Source organism: Crocuta crocuta, unplaced genomic scaffold (genome assembly GCF_008692635.1).
Source record: "Crocuta crocuta isolate KB4526 unplaced genomic scaffold, BGI_CrCroc_1.0 scaffold170, whole genome shotgun sequence".
Lineage (NCBI taxonomy): Eukaryota > Metazoa > Chordata > Mammalia > Carnivora > Hyaenidae > Crocuta > Crocuta crocuta.
In genome coordinates this window covers 5,992,371-6,012,264 of record NW_027527853.1, presented here as the reverse complement: position 1 = coordinate 6,012,264, position 19,894 = coordinate 5,992,371, and the positions used below count along the sequence as shown (strand labels likewise).

At 37.1% G+C, this 19,894-nt stretch overlaps 1 protein-coding gene across 1 annotated transcript in view; it reads left to right on the top strand.

Moving 5' to 3' along the window:
• Nucleotides 1-19,677, top strand: part of KIF11 (kinesin family member 11) — a 44,144-nt gene extending 24,467 nt beyond the window's left edge. The window contains exons 15-22 of the mRNA XM_077779827.1: nt 998-1,123; nt 1,627-1,785; nt 4,995-5,101; nt 9,398-9,677; nt 12,905-13,127; nt 15,495-15,646; nt 16,715-16,831; nt 18,741-19,677. Of these exons, the coding sequence (XP_077635953.1) occupies nt 998-1,123; nt 1,627-1,785; nt 4,995-5,101; nt 9,398-9,677; nt 12,905-13,127; nt 15,495-15,646; nt 16,715-16,831; nt 18,741-18,872 (1,296 nt within the window). The 3' untranslated portion in view covers nt 18,873-19,677. The remainder of the gene's footprint in view (nt 1-997; nt 1,124-1,626; nt 1,786-4,994; nt 5,102-9,397; nt 9,678-12,904; nt 13,128-15,494; nt 15,647-16,714; nt 16,832-18,740) is intronic.
• Nucleotides 19,678-19,894: the final 217 nt, after the last annotated feature.

The window sequence follows — 19,894 nt, the reverse complement described above, 5'->3', positions numbered from 1 at the left end:
ATGTAGAAATTATAGCTTTCTCTTCATTATTAATTTATTAGATGGAGTCTAACCATATTTGTTGAACATTTTCCAAGTAAATCACTACAAATGTTAGCTGACATTGCCTAGGTTCAGCGCTTATATGACATTATTTGATATATTTCTTCAGATTCACCCAATCTGACAGAGTTAATAGATGCTCAGTTGGTACTAACTTTTGGGAAATTGATTCATACTAGATGCCAGGCTGTATGTATTGATGTCTTTCTACCAAGTTATATTTCACTTTGTAAGCATTGCTTGAGTCAGAAGAGATAACGGCCGCTCCTACAGAATGAGTTGAAATTAGTGTGTTAGCTCTTCTTTCCAAAAAAATACCAGTAGCCTTTTTTCTTAAGTATTCACTAAATTTTTCTATTATAGCTCCTCACCCTGCCCAAGTGAAGGGAGCTTAGGTCAGAAATTTTTTTTTCTTTTTGTAAAAATCCTCGGTATATGGTACATTCTCAACTTTCCATATACCTGGACAAGAACAAGAACTTTAACAAGTTCTTCAGATACAATAGCACATAAGTCACCAGGTCTTCAAAGTTAAATACCTCCAGCTCAAAGCCTGCCTTTGATGGCGATTTGCCTAGTAACCTAAGCTTGTTTGAAATTTATTTTGTTAAAGTGTACTTGCCCACTTAAAAAAAATTCTTTATTTGCAAATATTGAAGTCTTAACAGAGGATTGTCATTGTTTGAATTCTTTGGACCTCTATTGCATTAGACTGTTAAGAATCTATTGTATGTTACATGACCATTTTCTTAATTACTGTAGGTAGGAATAAGTAACTTATGATGAATATAGACTCTAGAAAAAAATAGGCTCTGTAGGCTATAAAGGTTAGAGAATGGAAACTTAGAATTTTACTCTGCATGTGTTAACAAGGTATTTAAGATACTATCGTTAACCATCCAGGTTTATGAAAGTGAAAATATTTTTTTAAAGACTTGTTTATTTTTAAAACCAGGATCTACTTAAGACTGACCTTCTAAGTTCACTAGAAACAACTTTATCCCCCACTGTGGTGTCTATACTGAAAATCAACAGTCAACTGAAGCATATTTTCAAGACTTCATTGACCGTGGCTAGTAAGGTAACAAATGTTATAGTCTTAATTTCTCAAAATCAAATTGTTTAAGAAAGAAATTCTATCTGTGGGCACACTTGTCTACAATGCAAAAGACATGGGTTGTGAGTTGGAATTTGGAGGTAAGAAGAGATGGGATGCCCGCTGCCATTGATGTGATCAACAGAATCATGGCTAAGAAAAATGAGAGAGAGTGATCTTCAAGATAAATGTTTGTTTACATAGCAGCATGTATAGCATGCTATCATGCATGGGTGGAGAAGACAGGCATATTTATGTATATGTGCCTATGTATGCACATCTGCCTAAGAATGTATACAATATCTCTGAAAGTGTTTAGCAGTCATCTCTCAGAGGTGAGAATGGCATTGAGGTTCCAGGGGCTAGAGAGAAAGACCTTCCTCTACATACTGCTTGCTCACTTTTCTATTTGTATGTTTTCTAAAAAAACCAGACAAACAACAAAAAAATTTTTTTTAATTAAAAGAAACTAACTTTTTCCTTCAAAGATAGAAGATCAGAAAAAGGAAATGGATGGCTTTCTCAGTATGCTGTGTAGCAGTCTGCATGAACTACAAGAAAATACGATTTTGTCCTTGGCTGAATCACAGAAGCTCTGTGAAAACTTAACTGAAGACCTGAAGATGATAAAAAAAATCCATTCACAGGTATCTCATTTAGGTGATTTGGGGAGCATAAAAAGGAAGTTTTATCATCTTTAACTTAATAATCCTTGTTATGTAATCTGAATGCTGTAGAACTAATTTAAGAAATCTGAAAATACCATAGCCATTCCTGCTTATAACAGTAATTAATACAAAATAATTACGAATACTTTTGTGATCAGTTAGTATTTCAGGGTTTGCTACATTTAGAACCCTATACTAAAGCACAGTAAAACAAATAAGACAGTCCCTTCATCACACTAAGATGAAAGATGAAACTACAGAAACATACCTTTGGGAGTGCAATTAGAAGGAAATAGTTATAGCATTTACAATGAACATGTATCTGTAGCATAACTTGATAAATTGCTTTTTTCTAGGGTAACATGTATGGTTATTCCCTTTCATAGACTGTGCTGTACTGTCTCTTTACTATTTCTGTCTCGTTGATGTCAGACATTTGAATTGTAACAAATTAATACAGTTCTTAATTTTTATTGAGTGATTATAAATATAACTTATGGGTTACCTTCTTCCATGTAAACTGTTCCTCAGTGCATGAGATTTTAAACCAAAAGCAAATCTCCAAACCAAGGAAGTCATAATCTCTGAAGATCAGATATATGGAAAACAACCCCTGATATTCCTGAGGCTTGAGTGATGAATGTGTAAAGTTTTATTAAATGAGCCTAATTATTATTACAAGATAGAACTCTTTGGGCAATAAAACTATTGATATGAGTTAGTGAGTAATAAAGGTTTCTTCTTCTTTGGAAAGTGAGGAAGAGGGAATTCATATCCATGTCACCCAAAAGGAGAAAGGAGGGGTGCCTGTGTGGCTTAGTCGGTTAAGCGTCTGACTTTCGCTTAGGTCATGATCTCGCGGTTCGTGGGTTCGAGCCCCGCGTCGGTCTCGGTGCTGACTGCCAGCTCAGAGCCTGGAGCCTGTTTCAGTCTGTGACTCCCTCTCTCTTTGACCCTCCCCTGCTCACACTGTCTCTCTCTCTCTCTCCTAGAAATAAATAAAACATTTAAAAAAAAAAAAGGAGAAAGGAAACACATCCAAGATTTTTAGGCAAGAGTTAAAGCAACTTTAAAGTAAGATTATTTGTTTCCCTAATTGAGAAGCATGAAACTTTTTGGAGAAAGGATTAACATCAGAAATTAGTAAAAGTAATAGTTAACATTTATTGAGCCACTCACTATGTGTTTATTCAGTNTCTTTCTCATTGCCATGTAGTATTCCATTGTATAGATAAACCACATCTTCTTGATCCATTCGTAGCCTAGTTTTCTAATGATGAAACCGAGGGCTTGAAAGCACGTAGCAGTATTTAGATCCTCTGATAGTCGTAGTGGTGATTGTAGTGCCTGAAAGGCATCCACTTTTTTTTTTTTTAAGTTTATTTATTTTGAGAGATAGACCACGAGTAGGGAGGGACGGAGAGAGGTGGGGAGGGAGAATCCCAAGCAGCCTTCACACTGTCAGAACAGAGCCCAATACTGGGCTCAAATCCATGAACTGCGAGATCATGACCTAAGCCAAAATCAAGAGTCAGTCGTTTAACCAACTGAGTCACTCAGGGGCCCCTGAAAGGTAACTACTTTGGAGTGGCTCTTCTGTGTGTTTCTAGAACACATTTTTTATTATATGTGCTGCCGAAGCGAGCACTAGAACACATTTCTTGGAATTTGAAATTGCAGCAATTTCTCATTATCTCTGCATCAATTTGTCTTACTTTTTCGGCATATGTTCTAAGGTATATCAGCTTTATATATATACATATATATATAAATTTTTATTTTGAGAGAAAGAGAGATAGCGTGAGCAGGGGAGGGTCAGAGAGAGAGGGAGACACAGAATCTGAAGCTGGCTCCAGGCTCCGAGCTAGCTGTCAGCACAGAGCCCGACGTGGGGCTTGAACCCACAAACCATGAGATCATGACCTGAGCCGAAGTCGGACGCTTAACCAACTGAGCCACCCAGGCACCCCACAGCTTTTTATATATTAGCTGTTTTGAAATGTTTAAAATTGATGAGCAACTGTTTAAAAAGAAACAAAATATCTATGATCCCAAAATATTTTAGCATGAATGTTTTGACTTCCTTGGCTTTAAGGAAATTAAATTTACTAAGTAAGAGGCACCTGGGTGGCTCAGTTGGTTAAGCATCTGACTTCGGCTCAGGTCATGATCTCATGGTTTATGAGTTCGAGCATTGCATCAGGCTCTGAGCTGTCAGCACAGAGCCAGGCTCTGAGCTGTCAGCACAGAGCCTGGAGCCTGCTTTCAATTCTGTGTCTCTCTCCCTCTCTGCCCCTCCCCTGCTCACACTCTGTCTCTCTCAAAAATAAATAAACATTAAAAAATTTTTTTAATTTACTAAGTGAGCGATTTCTCAGATATTCTAGAACTTGAGGTTAGCACTAACAAAACAATTATGTAAAACTCTGAACACCTATTTACATGCAGATAAATCTGATTTACCTGCATTTTCCTCTACTTTGAGACTAATAAAAATACTGACAGATTTTATTCATAATCAGTATTGGGTATATATTGTCCGCTGCTGTGTTATTAGAGATATTGGCCAACTAACGGACCAAACATGCCGGGTGCATGTTCAGCTCTTTCTGGGTCCTTAGTGTGGCTTCTTCATATTGTATATTTAAGTCCCTATCAGGTTATTTACCTTATAAGAGCTCACTTTTAAAGATGCCAAGTATGAGGAAAGGTAAAATTATACTTTATTAATATGATCCAGCTAGATTCTGTAAAATATTTCCGTTTCAGTAATTAATACTATTTTTGGACTGCTTGACCCATTAGATTATCAGCATTACTTTTCCCTTCTAGTAATGTTATCAGTTTAGAAGCAACTGGGCACTGTATATCTGTCAAAGTGCTTCTCATAACATAACGTGACATCTTTGTATGTTTGCTTAGTTTTGAGGTACACTGAAAGTAACTTGCTACTAATTAATAGTTAAAATAGCAAAGTTTGCTAATATTTACTTTTTGAAAAATCCTTTTAATGTTATCCTCTTAATATCACTTCTGCTGCTTTACTTTATGGGCGAGAGATGGAATTAAATATCTCTTGTCAAGAATTTGTAGAATTCTCACCTAAGGAAAAATACTTCACGTCAGTATAGAAGAAAAATTCAGGTCTCAAAATTTCAACCTCTTCCTCTCCCACACCTTTCTTACAGGAACTTGGCCAGTTAATCAGTCTTTGGACAGAGAGATTTTGTGCCTTGGAGGAAAAGTGTGAAAACATCCAGAAACCACTTAGTAGTGTCCAAGAAAATACAGAGCAGTAAGCAGTTTTTAATTCTCTTTATCTTTTTTCTGCCAAAAATTATTTCAGAATAGAAGGCTTCAAACAGTACAAATCTGTCAACCCAGTTTCTCATGTACAACATTTTATTATGTTTGCTTTCTCATTCTCATTACCTCTCTCTCTCCCCACCCTCCTCTAATATTGTATATAGAGATTTCTTTTTTTTAAAAAATTTTTAATGTTTATTTTTGAGAGAGAGACAGAACATGAGTGGGAAGGGGCAGAGGGAGAGAGAGGGAGAGGGAGGGAGACATAATCTGAAGCAGGCTCCAGGTTCTGAGCTGTCAGCACAGAGCCTGATGTGGGGCTCAAGCTCATGATCCGTGGGATCATGATCTGAGCTAAAGTCGGATGTTTAACCGACTGAGCCACCCAGGCACCCCTAGAAATCTCTTTTCTGAACTAGCTGTACATAGTTAGCAGGCATGATGCTCACTGTCTCCTACTTCAGTAGAAGATACTTCAATCTGTATTCCTAAAAATAAGGACATTCTCTTATATAACCATAACACAATTTTTAAATCAGAAAATTAATATTGGTAATTCCTTTTATCTAATATACAGACCTAATTAAAATTCTGCCAGTTTTCTCACTAATGTTCTTTGTAGGAAAAGAAAAAGATTTTCCTCCTGCTTCAGGATTTAATCTAGAATCACACATTGCATTTGATCATCTCCTTTAATCTGAGTAGTTCCTTAGTCTTTGTCTATCATGACCTTTATTTTTTCAACAGGGTAGAGTATTTGTTTAGTATGGTGTCCCACAGTTGGATTGGCCTTCAGGACTAGTTGTAGTTGTCAAGAACGGCATGGTTGCGATTTCCCTGTAGCTGCTTTCAAGGTAGTTTTCCTTTCTTTAGTCTTTGGAAGTTTGATTATATTGTGTGTTAAATATTTCTTTGAGTTTATCCTGTCTGAATTTGCTCAGCTTCTTAAATCTATGTCTACTTATGCCTTTCCCAATTGTGGAAATTTTAATCCTTTCTTTGAACATTTTTCAGCTCCATATTCTTTCTCGTCTGCTTCTAGGACTTTGATGACACATGTTAGATCTTTTATTATGGTCTCATAGGTCTCTGAGGCTATAGATATTTTCTTTTTGTTGTTCAGACAGTAAATTTTGTGAACTGTCTTCATGTTCCTCTGTCATCTTTACTCTGCTATTGAACCCATTGAGTGAGGTGTTTCATTTCAGTTACTGGATTTTTCAGTTTTATAATTTTCATTTGCTTCTTTTTTTAATCTCTTCTGTTTCTTTGCCTAGATTTTAATTCTTTTTTCTCCAAAAGTGTTTTAGTTGCTCATTGAAACATTTTTGTAAGGCTGCTATAACATCCTTAACAGATTACTCCAACATCTGAATTATCTCAGTGTTGGCACCTCTTGTCTTTTCTCATTCAAGTTGTGATTTTCCAGAATAGTTTTGATTGTATCTTGGTTATTATGTTAGGAGATTGTAATTGTATTGTGTTGATTGTATTTTTGGTTATTAGGAGATTCAGAATCCTATCTAAGTCTTCTTTTTTGGCAGGCATTTTACTCTGTTTAGGTTTAGTGTGAAGGTCCTGGCCCATTTTTGTGAGTTCTGGTTCCAATGACAATTTTATTTTTGGAGCCCTTGCAATGTTATTCTGATATGCTTCATTTGGTGCTACCCATATGAGAAAAATTTGTTCTGCTTTTGATGGATAACGTGTTCTATACAGGTCAATTAGGTCAAGTTCATTGATAGTAGTATTTGGGTCATCTGTTTCCTTACTGAGTTTCTACCTATTCTGTCATTTACTAAGAGGAGGGGTGTTGAAATCTGACTACAATTTTAGATTTGTCTATTCCTCATCAGTTTTATCAGTTTTTGCTGTACATATGGTATGTTCTCTTGTTAGATGCATACACATTTAAGGTTGATATGTCTTGAAGAATAGACTGCTTATCATTATGTAATGTCCCCTTTTATCCCTGATCATCTTCCTTGTCCTGAAGTCTACTTTGTCTGAAACATATTAGTATGTAGCTTTTCTTTTATTACTATTTGCATAAAATGTATCTTCATTCCTTTACTTTTGGCCCAAGTCTTTATATTTAACTTGGATTCATTGGAGATAACATATAGTTGGGTCTTGCTTTTTCATCACATTTAACAATGTATCACCTTTAACTGGTGTTTAGACCATTCTCATTTGAAGTATTGATATAGTTGGATTAAAATCTATCATTTTGCTTTTGTCACATCATTTGTGCTTTGTTTCCCTTTTATTCCTTACCAAATTTAAGTTCAGCATTTTTATGTTTTCATTATCTCTCTTTCACTGACTTACCATTTATACTTTTAAAATTACCTTTTTAAGTAGTTTTTCTAGGATTAATGATATACATTTTTAAGTAATGTTAATTCATTTTCAAGTAATTTGCTGTTTCATGTGTAATCAAAGCACCTTATAGCAGAACATTCCCAATTTCTCCTCCTCATCTCTTATGCATTATTTTCATATTTCATATATTTTGCTTCTGTATATGCTATATACACGCAGTACACTGTTACTCTGATTGCTTTATCTTTTTTTTTTTTTAATGTTTGTTTATTTTTGAGACAGAGACAGAGCACGAGATGGGGAGGGGCAGAGAGAGAGGAGACACAGAATCAGAAGCAGGCTCCAGGCTCTGAGCTGTCAGCACAGAGCCCAGTGTGAGGCTCGAACCCATGGACCACAAGATCATGACCTGAGCTGAAGTCGGCCACTTAACGGACTGAGCCACCCAGGCACCCCCCCCACCCCCCCCCCCCGCCTTTTTTTTTAAAGTAGGCTACACACCCAGCATGGAGCCCGGTGCAGGGCTCGAGCTTGCAACCCCGAGATCGAGATCCGAGCTGAGATCACGAGTTGGGTGCTTAACCAGCTAAGCCACCCAGGCATTCCCTAGTTCCCTATTTTCTTTTTTCATGTGGCTACATTATATTACTTATGTGGCTCACATTATATTCTATAGAACAGTGCTGCTCCAGAATTTTAGCTATCACCTGTTTTACTACCTAACTCCTATCATCTGTTTTCCAGTTCTATTGATGATCCTATTCCTTATATCATGTTCCATTCTGAAATCTTCTTTCTAGATTCTAGATCTAGAAAGTGTTTCCCTACATTTTAATTCCTAGTGTCTAGACTTCAAGATTTCTGGCTTCTTCCATAGCTCTGAAGGGAATAGTAGTGTAGGATTGAAATGTGAAGGAAACTGTGATATACTCTTTTTAAGGCCTATGCAAGCCATTTTTCCTATCTTCCTGACATTTATTCAAAATATTTTCCATCAAAGTGTGGTCCAGGGACCATGTCAAAGAATCAGCTAGGAGTAGGGCCCAGGAATCTAGGTGAGGTTTATGTATCCTGAAGTTTGAGACCTACTCAGTGCCTTTGGCATTTATCATGGATTGTGGTCACTTATGAATGCATTTCAACTTCCTATGAGGTTGTGATTGCTTGAAGGACTAGATTTGTGTTGATGGTCTCCAACTTCTTACTTGAATTTCCTTTCCTTTTTCAGTCATTTCCATTTAACCTGTAGTTGAACTCTGGTTTTCAAAATAGCGGTTTCCTCATTTGGTTTACTCACATGGTGTACCATCTAGTGGTAATAGAGGGTAACTTTCATTCACCAAAGTATAACTCTAGTCCTAGAAGAGGATTTTAGTTTTATACCAAGGTTATATTACAGTGTGCTGTGTGTGCCAGGTGTCTAGTTTGTCATGCCCCCATATAATCTTCTTAATTATTAGAAAGCCTTAAGTTGACTTTATTTTATAACATTTATAATTTTCATGATTTAATGTCATAGGCAAGGCATAACTGCTTAAGAATAGAGTGATGGACTAATTATGGACACGTTAGAGATTAGAGTAGAGGCTGTAGGTGATGCCCTTAGGTAACATAATCTACTATGAGGAATAAAGCACATAGATAGATTTTATTTTTAGTATAGTCATCACTCTAAGAGATACAAAGTAAAGCATTATACCTGGAGGAGAGCTGGGAAGGGTTTTATGAGAAAAGAGACATTTCCAAAAGCCATTTAATGGCAAGTACATCAATCTGCTGTGGAGAGACACCTGCCGAAGTATCCATTTTCAGTGTAGAAGATTAATTATGAACGTGGGCTCTGGAGCCAGACTGCCTGGGTTCAGATATGCCATTTTTGAACTGTGTGATCTTGAGCAAGTTATGTATCTTTTGACTCTTAATTTTCCATTTTTAACAATGTTATTTTCTTTTTCTATAGGAAATCTAAAGATATAATCGGCAAAACAACCTCTTATAATAGACAGTTTTGTGCTGATTGTGATGGCTTATCACAGGAACTCAGACATTTTAACCAAGAAGGTACAAAACTGGTTGAAGAGTCTGTGAAGCACTGTGATAAACTTAATAGCAATCTGGAACTAGTATCTCAAGAGACTGAACAGAGATGCGAGGCTCTGAACAAAAGCACACTTTCTTTTTCTGAGCAGTGGGTGTCTTGCTTAAATATAAGGGAAGAAGAACTTCAGAGCTTACTGGAGGTAATAACTTTATAATTGGAACTTACTGTAAGGAGAATAGTGATAATCAGAAAATTAAATATTCTGGGCTAAGAATTGGATGGAAAACATGATATTTTTATTTTTTTAAGGTTTATTTTGAGAGAGAGCGTGCATGGGGGAGGGACAGAGAGGGTGAGAGAGAGAACCCCAAGCAGGCCCCATACCAACTGAGCCACCCAGCTTCCTGCAGACGATATTTTAAAATAATGAATGGGTTAGGGTGCCTGGGTGGCTTATCAGTTAAGCGTCTGACTTCGACTCAGGTCCTGACCTCGTGGTTTATGAGTTCATGCTCCACATTGAGCTCTGTGCTGCCAGCACAGAGCCTGCTTGGGATCCTCTGTCCTCCCCACCCTCCCCCGCCGCCCTTACCCCAGTGCTTCTCAAAAAAATAAAAACATTAAAAAAAATTAAAATAATGAATGAATTAAATTTTTAAGCATAATAGTTGGTATGCTTATACAAGATCTAGTTTCATGTCCCCCAGAGCTTGAAATTATTTAACATATATCTGATCTGTCCTGTACATATCCTTGGTTTTTGACATCTTGGTTTCTTCAGTTAAGGGCACCCTATTTTGATATATAATTCAAACCTGTTATTGCTTTAAGATATTGTTTTAATTGCTCAAAGGATACTTGATGGATTTGTATGCTTGCTTGATCTTAACACTTATGTGTGCCCTTTGTGGCTTGTTTTTTCTTTCTGTGCCGTAAAAGATTTTTACTAATATTCTCAGAAACTGGGTAAAAAAAATGTAAGTATTTTAAGCTTTATAAGCTATTTTTGCCAAGAGGAATAAGGGCTAATGGAGAAATAGGTGACTTCAGGTTTGAACCTGGAAATATACCAGATAAGCCTAGTGATCCTGTCATACTAGAAATTAGGAGAGCTATTATTAAAGATTAGTGGGGCTGTAGCAGAAAGACATAGGAGCCCATCTGATGACGCTCCTTTGTTTAAAGATGGTATAGTTTGTGTATGAAAAAGAATTAATTGCTATAAAAGATTAAAATATATTAAAGCTTATGAATTTATAAAAATTTCTTTCTTTTTTTTTTTTTAATGTTTTATTTATTTCTAGGAGAGAGAGAGACAGCGTGAGCAGGGGAGGGTCAGAGAGAGAGGGAGTCACAGACTGAAACAGGCTCCAGGCTCTGAGCTGGCAGTCAGCACAGAGCCCGACGCGGGGCTCGAACCCACGAACCGCGAGATCATGACCTAAGCGAAAGTCGGACACTTAACCGACTAAGCCACCCAGGCGCCCCAAATTTATAAAAATTTCATAGGTCTCTTTTGGATCATGCTAGAGAAGTGCATTATTTTGAAAACTGGTAAATAAAGGGAAACAGTAGATCATCCATCTCTCTTTGCTAAAAGAATTCTTTCTTGCCTTAGCAGAGTAGTGGACATTAATGACCGCTCATACCATTTGATGAAAACTGATGGAGAGGAGAACTTTATTTTTTTAATGTTGATTTTTGAGAGAAAGAGACAGAGCACCAGTGGGGGAGGGGCAGAGAGAAAGAAAGACACAGAATCTGAAGCAGGCTCCAGGCTCCAAGCTGTCAGCACAGAGCCCAATGTGGGACTCAAACCCATGAACCATGAGATCATGACCTGAGCCAAAGCTGGACGCTCAACTGCATGAGCCGCTGAGGCATCTCTTGATTAATTTTTTCTTAGAATTTATCTTTTTAAGTAAATTCCACTCCCATTGTGGGGCTTGAATTCAGGACCCTAAGATCAAGAGCCGCATGCTCTAGTGACTGAGCCAGTCAGGTGCCCCAACTGACTAATCTTTTTTTTTTTTTTTTTAATGTTTTATTTATTTCTAGGAGAGAGAGAGAGAGAGACAGCGTGAGCAGGGGAGGGTCAGAGAGAGAGGGAGTCACAGACTGAAACAGGCTCCAGGCTCTGAGCTGGCACTTAGCACAGAGCCTGACGCGGGGCTCAAACCCACGAACCACAAGATCATGACCTAAGCGAAAGTCAGACGCTTAACCGACTAAGCCACCCAGGCGCCCCCCAACTGACTAATCTTAATGTGATAGACACAACTAGGCATTATGTGCTTTCGGCACCACTCACAAAATATTCTTGTCAGACAATTAAGCCTGATTTAGATCAAACTTTTGGATCTCACTATTTTGTAGAAAATACAGAGTATAGATAAATATATGAAAATACGGTATAGAGATGACCGTTGACCAGATCCAGAATCTTAGATAATCAGCAGAGCAAAGACCTACTTTTTTAAAGAAGGAAAACTTTTCAAAGGGAAAAGTATGAGGAAATACCCTCATCAAACTAGGGTCTTACGTCCTAGTTTGCCTGGGATAGTCCTCGTTGACATCAGTTGTTTGGAGGTATTATTACTAAGGATGGCCCTTTTCACTCTGAAGAGTATCTCAGTTTGGGTGATAAATTATATAGTCATCTACTTAAGAGATATCAACCAAATCTAATGATAAATTCTGATTCAAACAAATGAATTGTGAAAAACGTGTCAGACAATGTGTGAAATTTGCACTCTAACTAGACATTTGATATAAAGAAATTAATGTTAAATTTTTTAGATGTGAACTCTGAACTCTTAAGAGATATATGCTGAAGTAAATGGATGAAATGATACAGGATTTGCTTTAGAATAATTCTATGGGAAGAGTAAGAGGTTAATCTCGTTTAAAAAAAAGGGGGGGGCGCCTGGGTGGCTTAGTCGGTTAAGCGTCTGACTTTCGCTTGGGTCATGATCTCGCGGTTCGTGGGTTCGAGCCCCGCGTCGGGCTCTGTGCTGACTGCCAGCTCAGAGCCTGGAGCCTGTTTCAGTCTGTGACTCCCTCTCTCTCTGACCCTCCCCTGCTCACGCTGTCTCTCTCTCTCTCTCCTAGAAATAAATAAAAATATTTAAAAAAAAAAAAAGGTTAATCTCGTTTGATCTATACCCAGGTATCGATAAAGACAGAGACTGGGTAGTCAGTACAAGGGGGTTAATTATACTACTGTCTCTACTTTTGCATGTGTTTTTAAAACTTTACTATGGAAAATTTCAAAGTAAGAGAAAATAATATATTGAATAAAACATTTGATAACTTCGATTTTATTTTATTTTTTTATTTATTTATTTTTTTACAAATAGTTTATTGACAAATTAATTTCCACATTCTTCGATTTTAATAATGAATCCTCATTTGCATCATTTACAGGCTGTAAACCAAGGTTGTGAGGCTTCAAGTTCAGAGATTACTGAAAAATTAAATGGACATAAAGCAGCTAATGAGAACCAGCGTAACATGTTTTTTGATCAGATAACTACTGATGAAGAAAAATTAATTGCACGAAGTCTAGAACTTAATGAAACCATAAAAATTGGTTTGACTAAGCTTAATTCCTTTCTACAACAGGATCTGAAATTGGATATCCCAACAGGTAATTTAAAAAAATTTTTAATGTTTATTTATTTTTGAGAGACAGAGCATGAGCAGGGGAGGGGCAGAGAGAGAGGAAGACACAAAATCTGAAGCAGGCTTCAGGCTCTGAACTGTCAGTACAGAGCCCACTAGGGCTTGAACTCACAAACTGTGAGATCATGACCTGAGCCAAAGTTGACACTTAAAACAACTGAGCCACCCAGGCACCCCTCCCAACAGGTAATTTAAAAGGAAAATAGAATGGTTCAAATTTTTAAAAATGGAAGTCAACCTTGTACTGTGGCAGATGTTTCTGCCATTGCCTGATAGGATTTTACCATCTTGCTGTAGTCAACTCAAATGAAAAAACTGGGACCCTAAAATAGCTTTAATCAAGATTAGATGTCATGAAACAAGTGACATGTACTTGTAGAAATTCGGGCATCACAATTCAATAAAATTTTACAAATATTTAGGGAACTGGCTTTGTTAAAAGAAGACATTTAAAAAAATTTTTTTTAATGTTTATTCGTTTTTGAGAGAGAGAGTGTGAGCAGGAAAAGGGCAAAGAGAAAGGGAGACACAGAATCCAAAGCAGGCTCCAGGCTCTGAGCTGTCAGCATGGATCCTGACATGGGGCTCAAACTCACAAATCACGAGATCCCGACGTGAGTCGAAGTCAGATGCTTAAGTAACTGAGCCATCCAAGTGCCCCAGGAGAAGATTAATTTAATTTAATTTAATTTAATTTTATTTTATTTAAAATAATTTTTAACATTTATTTATTATTGGCAGACAGTGAGAGACAGAGCACTGGAAGGGACAGGGGAAGGGCAGAGAGAGAGGGAGACACAGAATTTGAAGCAGGCTCCAGGCTCTGAGCTGTCAGCACAGAGCCCAATGCAGGGCTCATACTCACAGACCGCAAGATCATGACCTGAGCTGAAGTCGGACACTTAACCAACTGAGCCACACATGCGCCCTGAGAGAAGACATTTTAAACGCAAATAAAAATCAGCAACCATCTATCTAGCACTATTTTGTAAAAAGGCATTTTAATACCAAAAATAGTAGAGGAATGTAACTAAATAAATCTAGTTTAATGGCAAAACCATACCACATTATGCATTTTCTTATGTATACTTCTTATTTTGTCATGGACTTTTAGCATTTAGGAACACCACTTTGAGAGGTCAGAGATGGCTAAGATCAGTGTCGGCTATAATGATTTAGGGAAGAAAATATAACAAACTATTTAACAATGTAAGAAATTGAGTTATTCTTTGGATTGAATTGAGGGTTATGGACCCTGTCAATTTACTAAAAATCATTGAGTGGATTTTATGGTATGAAATTATACTTCAGGGGCACCTGGGTGGCTTAGTCGGTTAAGCGTCCAACTTTCGCTTAGGTCATGATCTCGTGGTTCGTGGGTTCGAGCCCCGCGTCGGGCTCTGTGCTGACTGCCAGCTCAGAGCCTGGAGCCTGTTTCAGTCTGTGGCTCCCTCTCTCTCTGACCCTCCCCTGCTCATGCTGTCTCTCTCTCTCTCTCCTAGAAATAAATAAAACATTAAAAAAAATTAAAAAAAAATTATACTTCAAAGATATATATATTTATCTATATATCTCTATCCATCTCATGTATGGTGATGGTTATATCTTCAGAGGACGAGACTCTTTGGGAAATATACATTATAAAAGAAATCTTATTCAAATCCCACACTTGAATTGAATTGAGAGAGGGAGAGAGAGAACAAGAGGGGAATAGCAAGTGCAGTTATAAAAGGCGAGGATGCTGAAGATTGTTAGTTTATTTTTTACATAAGAGTCCTATAATAGTTATTGTCTACTTTTCAACAAAATTAGGAATATAAATGTTAAATGAAAAGTGCTCATATAAAATATGAGAGCATGAAAAAAAATATGAGAGCATGAGTTCATTATAAAGAGATGTAATTGGTTAATATTTAGCTGCCACCAAATTTATAGTGAAATGATTATCCTATCAAAGTGATCTCGTTGGGAAAACTGTACTTATTCCAGTAATGCCATTTCTCAGAGTGCAGTACTCCAGTTCCTTTCAGAGCCCACAACACATTTTTTTGTACATCTTTAGAGATGGATAGTTTCATGTTTGGGGATAGGTTGGATCTTGAAAATAGTGGAGTGTATTTAAGATCATTTGTCACGTTAGGAAATATTAGTTGTAAGCAATATATGCCTGTAACAAGTAGTAATAATCAGTAATAAGACTGATTCCCATGTATGGCAATGGTTATATCGTTGGAAGACAGAGACTCATTGGGAAGTACACATTTTAGCATAAAAGAAATCTTTTTCAAATCCCACACTTCATTTTTTTTCCCATTTATATAATGCACTAAAGGTATGACACCACAGAGGAAAAATTACTTATACCCATCAACACTGGTGAGAACTGAACCACGTGAACAGCTCCTTGATCAGTTGAAAAGGAAGCAACCTGAACTGTTAATGATGCTAAACTGTTCCGAAAACAACAAGGAGGAGATCAGTCAGGTAATAGTTAAAGCATCCTAATATTAGGTCTCTTGCATCAACTCCTTTTATCCTCAACTTCATATGAAGAATTGTATTCTTTGCCCTTAAATCCTACCCTGTCTCATTAATGGTAGTCGTCTGACCCTTAGGCCTGTTTCTTTTAATCTGGACATTTTAAAATTCTTAAAGTCATAATAATAATAACTAGTATTTATGTTATGTTTATTATGTCACAGAGCCTGTTCTGAGTACTTTACATATATATATGTATATTTATACTCAGTTAATTCTCTTTGTACCCCTCTGAAGTAGATGCTAGTACTGTCTGCATTTTATAGGTGAGGAAACAAAGTATTACCTTGTCCTCTGTCACAGGAGAGAGTTGGAACTGGAACCTGAGGAGCTCCACAACCTGTGCTCTTAACTATAGTAATTCTTCTTCTTCTTCTTTTTTGAGAGACTGCTTGAGAGTGAGCAGGGCAAGGGCGGAGAGAGAAGGAGAGAGAGAATCTTAAGCAATCTACTCCACGCTTAAGTAGTGCCTGGATGGCTCAAGTTGGTTAAGCATCTGATTCTTGGTTTCGGCTCAGGTCGTGACCTCACGGTCCATAGATTGGAGGAGCCCTGCCATCGGGCTCTGTACTGAGGGTGCAGAGCCTGCTTTAGATTCTCTCTCTTTCTGTCGCCTCCCCGCCCTCCTCTACTCGTACTGTCTCTCTCAAATAGAGAAATAACTTTTAAAAAAAAGAGTTGGACACTTAACCAGCTGAGCCACTCAAGTACCCCTTGTCTATAATTACTATAGTTAAGTATTGATTGGGAAATCATGAAGTGACATATAAAATAAAAAATAAACTATAATCCCATTATTCTGAGATTACTACTTTTAACATTTTATTGTAGGTATTTCTCTATGAGAAACATTTGAGATTCTTTTCATTATTTATTAGACCTTCTACGAATTTTATTGAGGTTTAACCTTTATACAATGGACGTTGTGTTACTTTCAAAGAAGAAATTGCGTTTACTTTTGTGAGGATTTTTAAGTCCTTGGACTTAAATCACTAATCTACTTTCTTATTTTAGGACTTGGATGAAGAAAAGTCAGTTCTAGGGCACTCAATAGAAGAACCTCCAAGTCAAGAGCCGTCTATAGATGCAAGTATGGATTGTTCATCCAGTGGTGGGATTCCATTTTTCCAGGTACCTGATTATACCTGTTAGATAATCCTTCCATGTCTGATAGAAGTCAGTCAGTGGGTATACAGTGTGAAGGAAGGCATTCATTACTCTTGGTGGGTGAAACCAGAAAATATTTTCTCATTCCTTTGGGATAGGTTGTTAAGTTTTCTGATTTAAATTATTTACACAAAGCTGATAATTGGTCAGGGGTTTTCTATCGGATAAATAAAGGCAAAGTTTGACTTCATCTCCTTCCACAGATAGTACTCTTTAGCTATTATATTCATCCTCTTTCACTTCCTACATTCTCTGATGGATACAAAGAGCAGTCATTTCTCTCTTCTTTCTACCTTTGACATGGACATCCTGGGGCCTATCTCTGGGGCCCATACTCAGACTCTGAAGGCAAAGAGGTTTAAAAGACTGATTGAAGGCCTCTCAGGTTATTTTAGTTCTCCTGCCTGACGCTTTTCTCTTGTTAAGGATTCCCATGTTTCCTAAGCGCCTCACCAGCCTTGATCTTGTGCATTTAAATCCTGGGACCTTTCCTAACCCCTTTTCAACACTGTTGGGAGCATGGCACTATGAATTGCCCAGCACCTCTCCCTTGTTTGGAAGACACGAGCCCAGACACAGTCTGTAAAGGAGGGATTTTCCCATGTAACACATTGACGTCTACACTTTACAGTTGAAATGCTGCTTCTCATAACTGTATGTGCTTGTATCTAATAGACTTGCTGGGGTCTTCCTACCAGGGTCTAAAAATTCTCCTTCCCCCATTTAAGCTGGTTAAAACTTCTAGCTTAGATTCTGTTCAATTCCATTATGTCTGCCTCAAGGTAATTTTATCCCCAAATCCTTCCTACCTTTTGCTTTACTATTAGAGAACTCTAAATATATTTCGTTCCATTTTTTAGCCCTCTCTTCTATCTTATAAAGTTAAGGAAAGAAGGAAAGTTAAGAAAAGAAAACCTTAGTGACTACTTAATCCCTGGTTGGAAATCCTTTCATTTACTACCGTTTATGGCAATTTGAAGGCGAACTCAGTGGTTCAGCTATGGCAGGGAAGTCCCAATAGTACAAGAAAAGATTTGGGATTGGATTTTGGACCTTCAGCTGAAGTATGGAAATTATTTTTTCCCTGATAGCAGTCTCATGTGGGGAAATTCTCTGGGTTTGAAATTCTAAAGTTGATTTATGATTCGACTCAGCATGGATGACTGGGCCTGCAGTGAATGTCATTAGTCTCTTAAAGCTCTCTATGGGCAAGTATATGAGAATTCCAATGAAATAAAATTCCCAAGTGAGAAATATGAAATAAGTTTAAAAGGTAAAATACAGCTAAAAAAAATACCTCGAGGTAGCCATATACCAGATTCTCTGCTTAAAATAGAATTGCCTTTTTTGCATGATATCATATCTTTATTTTCCTACAGCAGGATTTTACGTAGCAGCTCTGTTGACATTTTGAGCTGGATAATCCTTTGTCGTGGTGGACTGTCTTATTATTACAGGATGTTTCGCAGCATCCGTGGCTTCTACCCACTAGAAGCCAATGGCACCTTTCAGTCTTAACAACCACAAATGTCTCCAGTTATTACCAAATGTCCTCTGAGGTGTAAAATTGCTCCCTGATGAGAACCACTGCCCTACAGTAAAGTCTATAATTTTGTCTTGCAAAATTATGCAGAAAATTAATATTTCTTTCATCTCACTCCTTCATTGCTGGTAAGATAAAGAAGGCATTCACTTCTACTTGCCAAATTGTTGGCTCCAATTGGTGCTGAGTCTTTTCCACACTTAATATCTTGCCTATAACCCAGAGAACTTTGAAAATAGTGTAGCTAATATATATTGTATTAACATATAACTGTAATACATAAAGTAAAATGTTACTTTATTGACTTAATTTCTTCCCTTATATCCACAGCATAAAAAATCACATGGAAAAGACAAAGAAAACAGGGTCATTAATTCAGTGGAGAGGTCTAAAGTGGAAGAAACTGCAGAGCATTCTGTTACACGGAGCAGGTTACCTCTACGAGCCCAGATAAATCTTTAGTTAACTTGAGGATTGGTAATTTTTATTTTTAAGAAAAATGAAAAATAAAACCTATAACTCCAGAACTTGAGCCTTATGTATAGATGAAAAACGAATGGAAAATATCAAGGCAATACTGTAAATTTAGTTGAATTTAATATGTCTGCCCATTTTTCTGTCATCCCTATAGTTCACTGTATATTACTATGGGTTTTATTTGAGACTTGCATTCAGTAAATATGTAATTTTTAGCTTTTGATATAAAATAGCCCTTTCTGGTATATTACTAGGCAGCACATATATAAAAGTTGTATAGTTCTTCTAGGCTTGAACTTATCTGCTTGCTTCCTTCCCTAGACTTTTCCAGTCTGCATTCTCAGCTCACTTTCTCCTTTTTCATTTGTAGAGCTACAAAATGGTATTCATTCTTATTATGAGATAGCCTGAATTTTATCTAGAAGTCTTTAATACTTTTCTGTGGTTCTGCCTAAAATTACTGTCGCAATAAACATAACCCTGGAAGTATTCCTTTTTTTAATATTTTTAGTCTGCTTCCCCCCAGATGTAGAAGCACTCCTTTCTTTATGAGGCATTCACACATTAGCCCCCACAGAGTTTGTAAAAAGCCAGCTTCTCCATAATATCGATCACTCTTATGGGAGAACTACCAGGAACTCTGATTAATGGCTGTGTGGCCTTCATTTTGTGCAGAGTTCTCAGTGATTTAAAAGGGCTTTCTGAAGCTAATAATTATGATGATAATTTCTATCCTCTTGTTTACCTGAGGAAACTTTATCCTTTGTATATAATAAAATATGTATATGTATATTTTTTTCTTTATTGAAATCTTAACCTGTAGATGGGTCCTGACAATTTTGATCTAGCAGGCAAATTTCTGGAAGTTGAGATTTTTCAGCATGAAGAACAAACACACTTAGAAGGAATATATGCAAAGGAAACATTTGGTGCCCACATCAAGTTAAGTGTATAACTTTAAGGAGATTTGACTGTGATAGCTAAGTAAAGCCAAGCCCTGTTGGAGA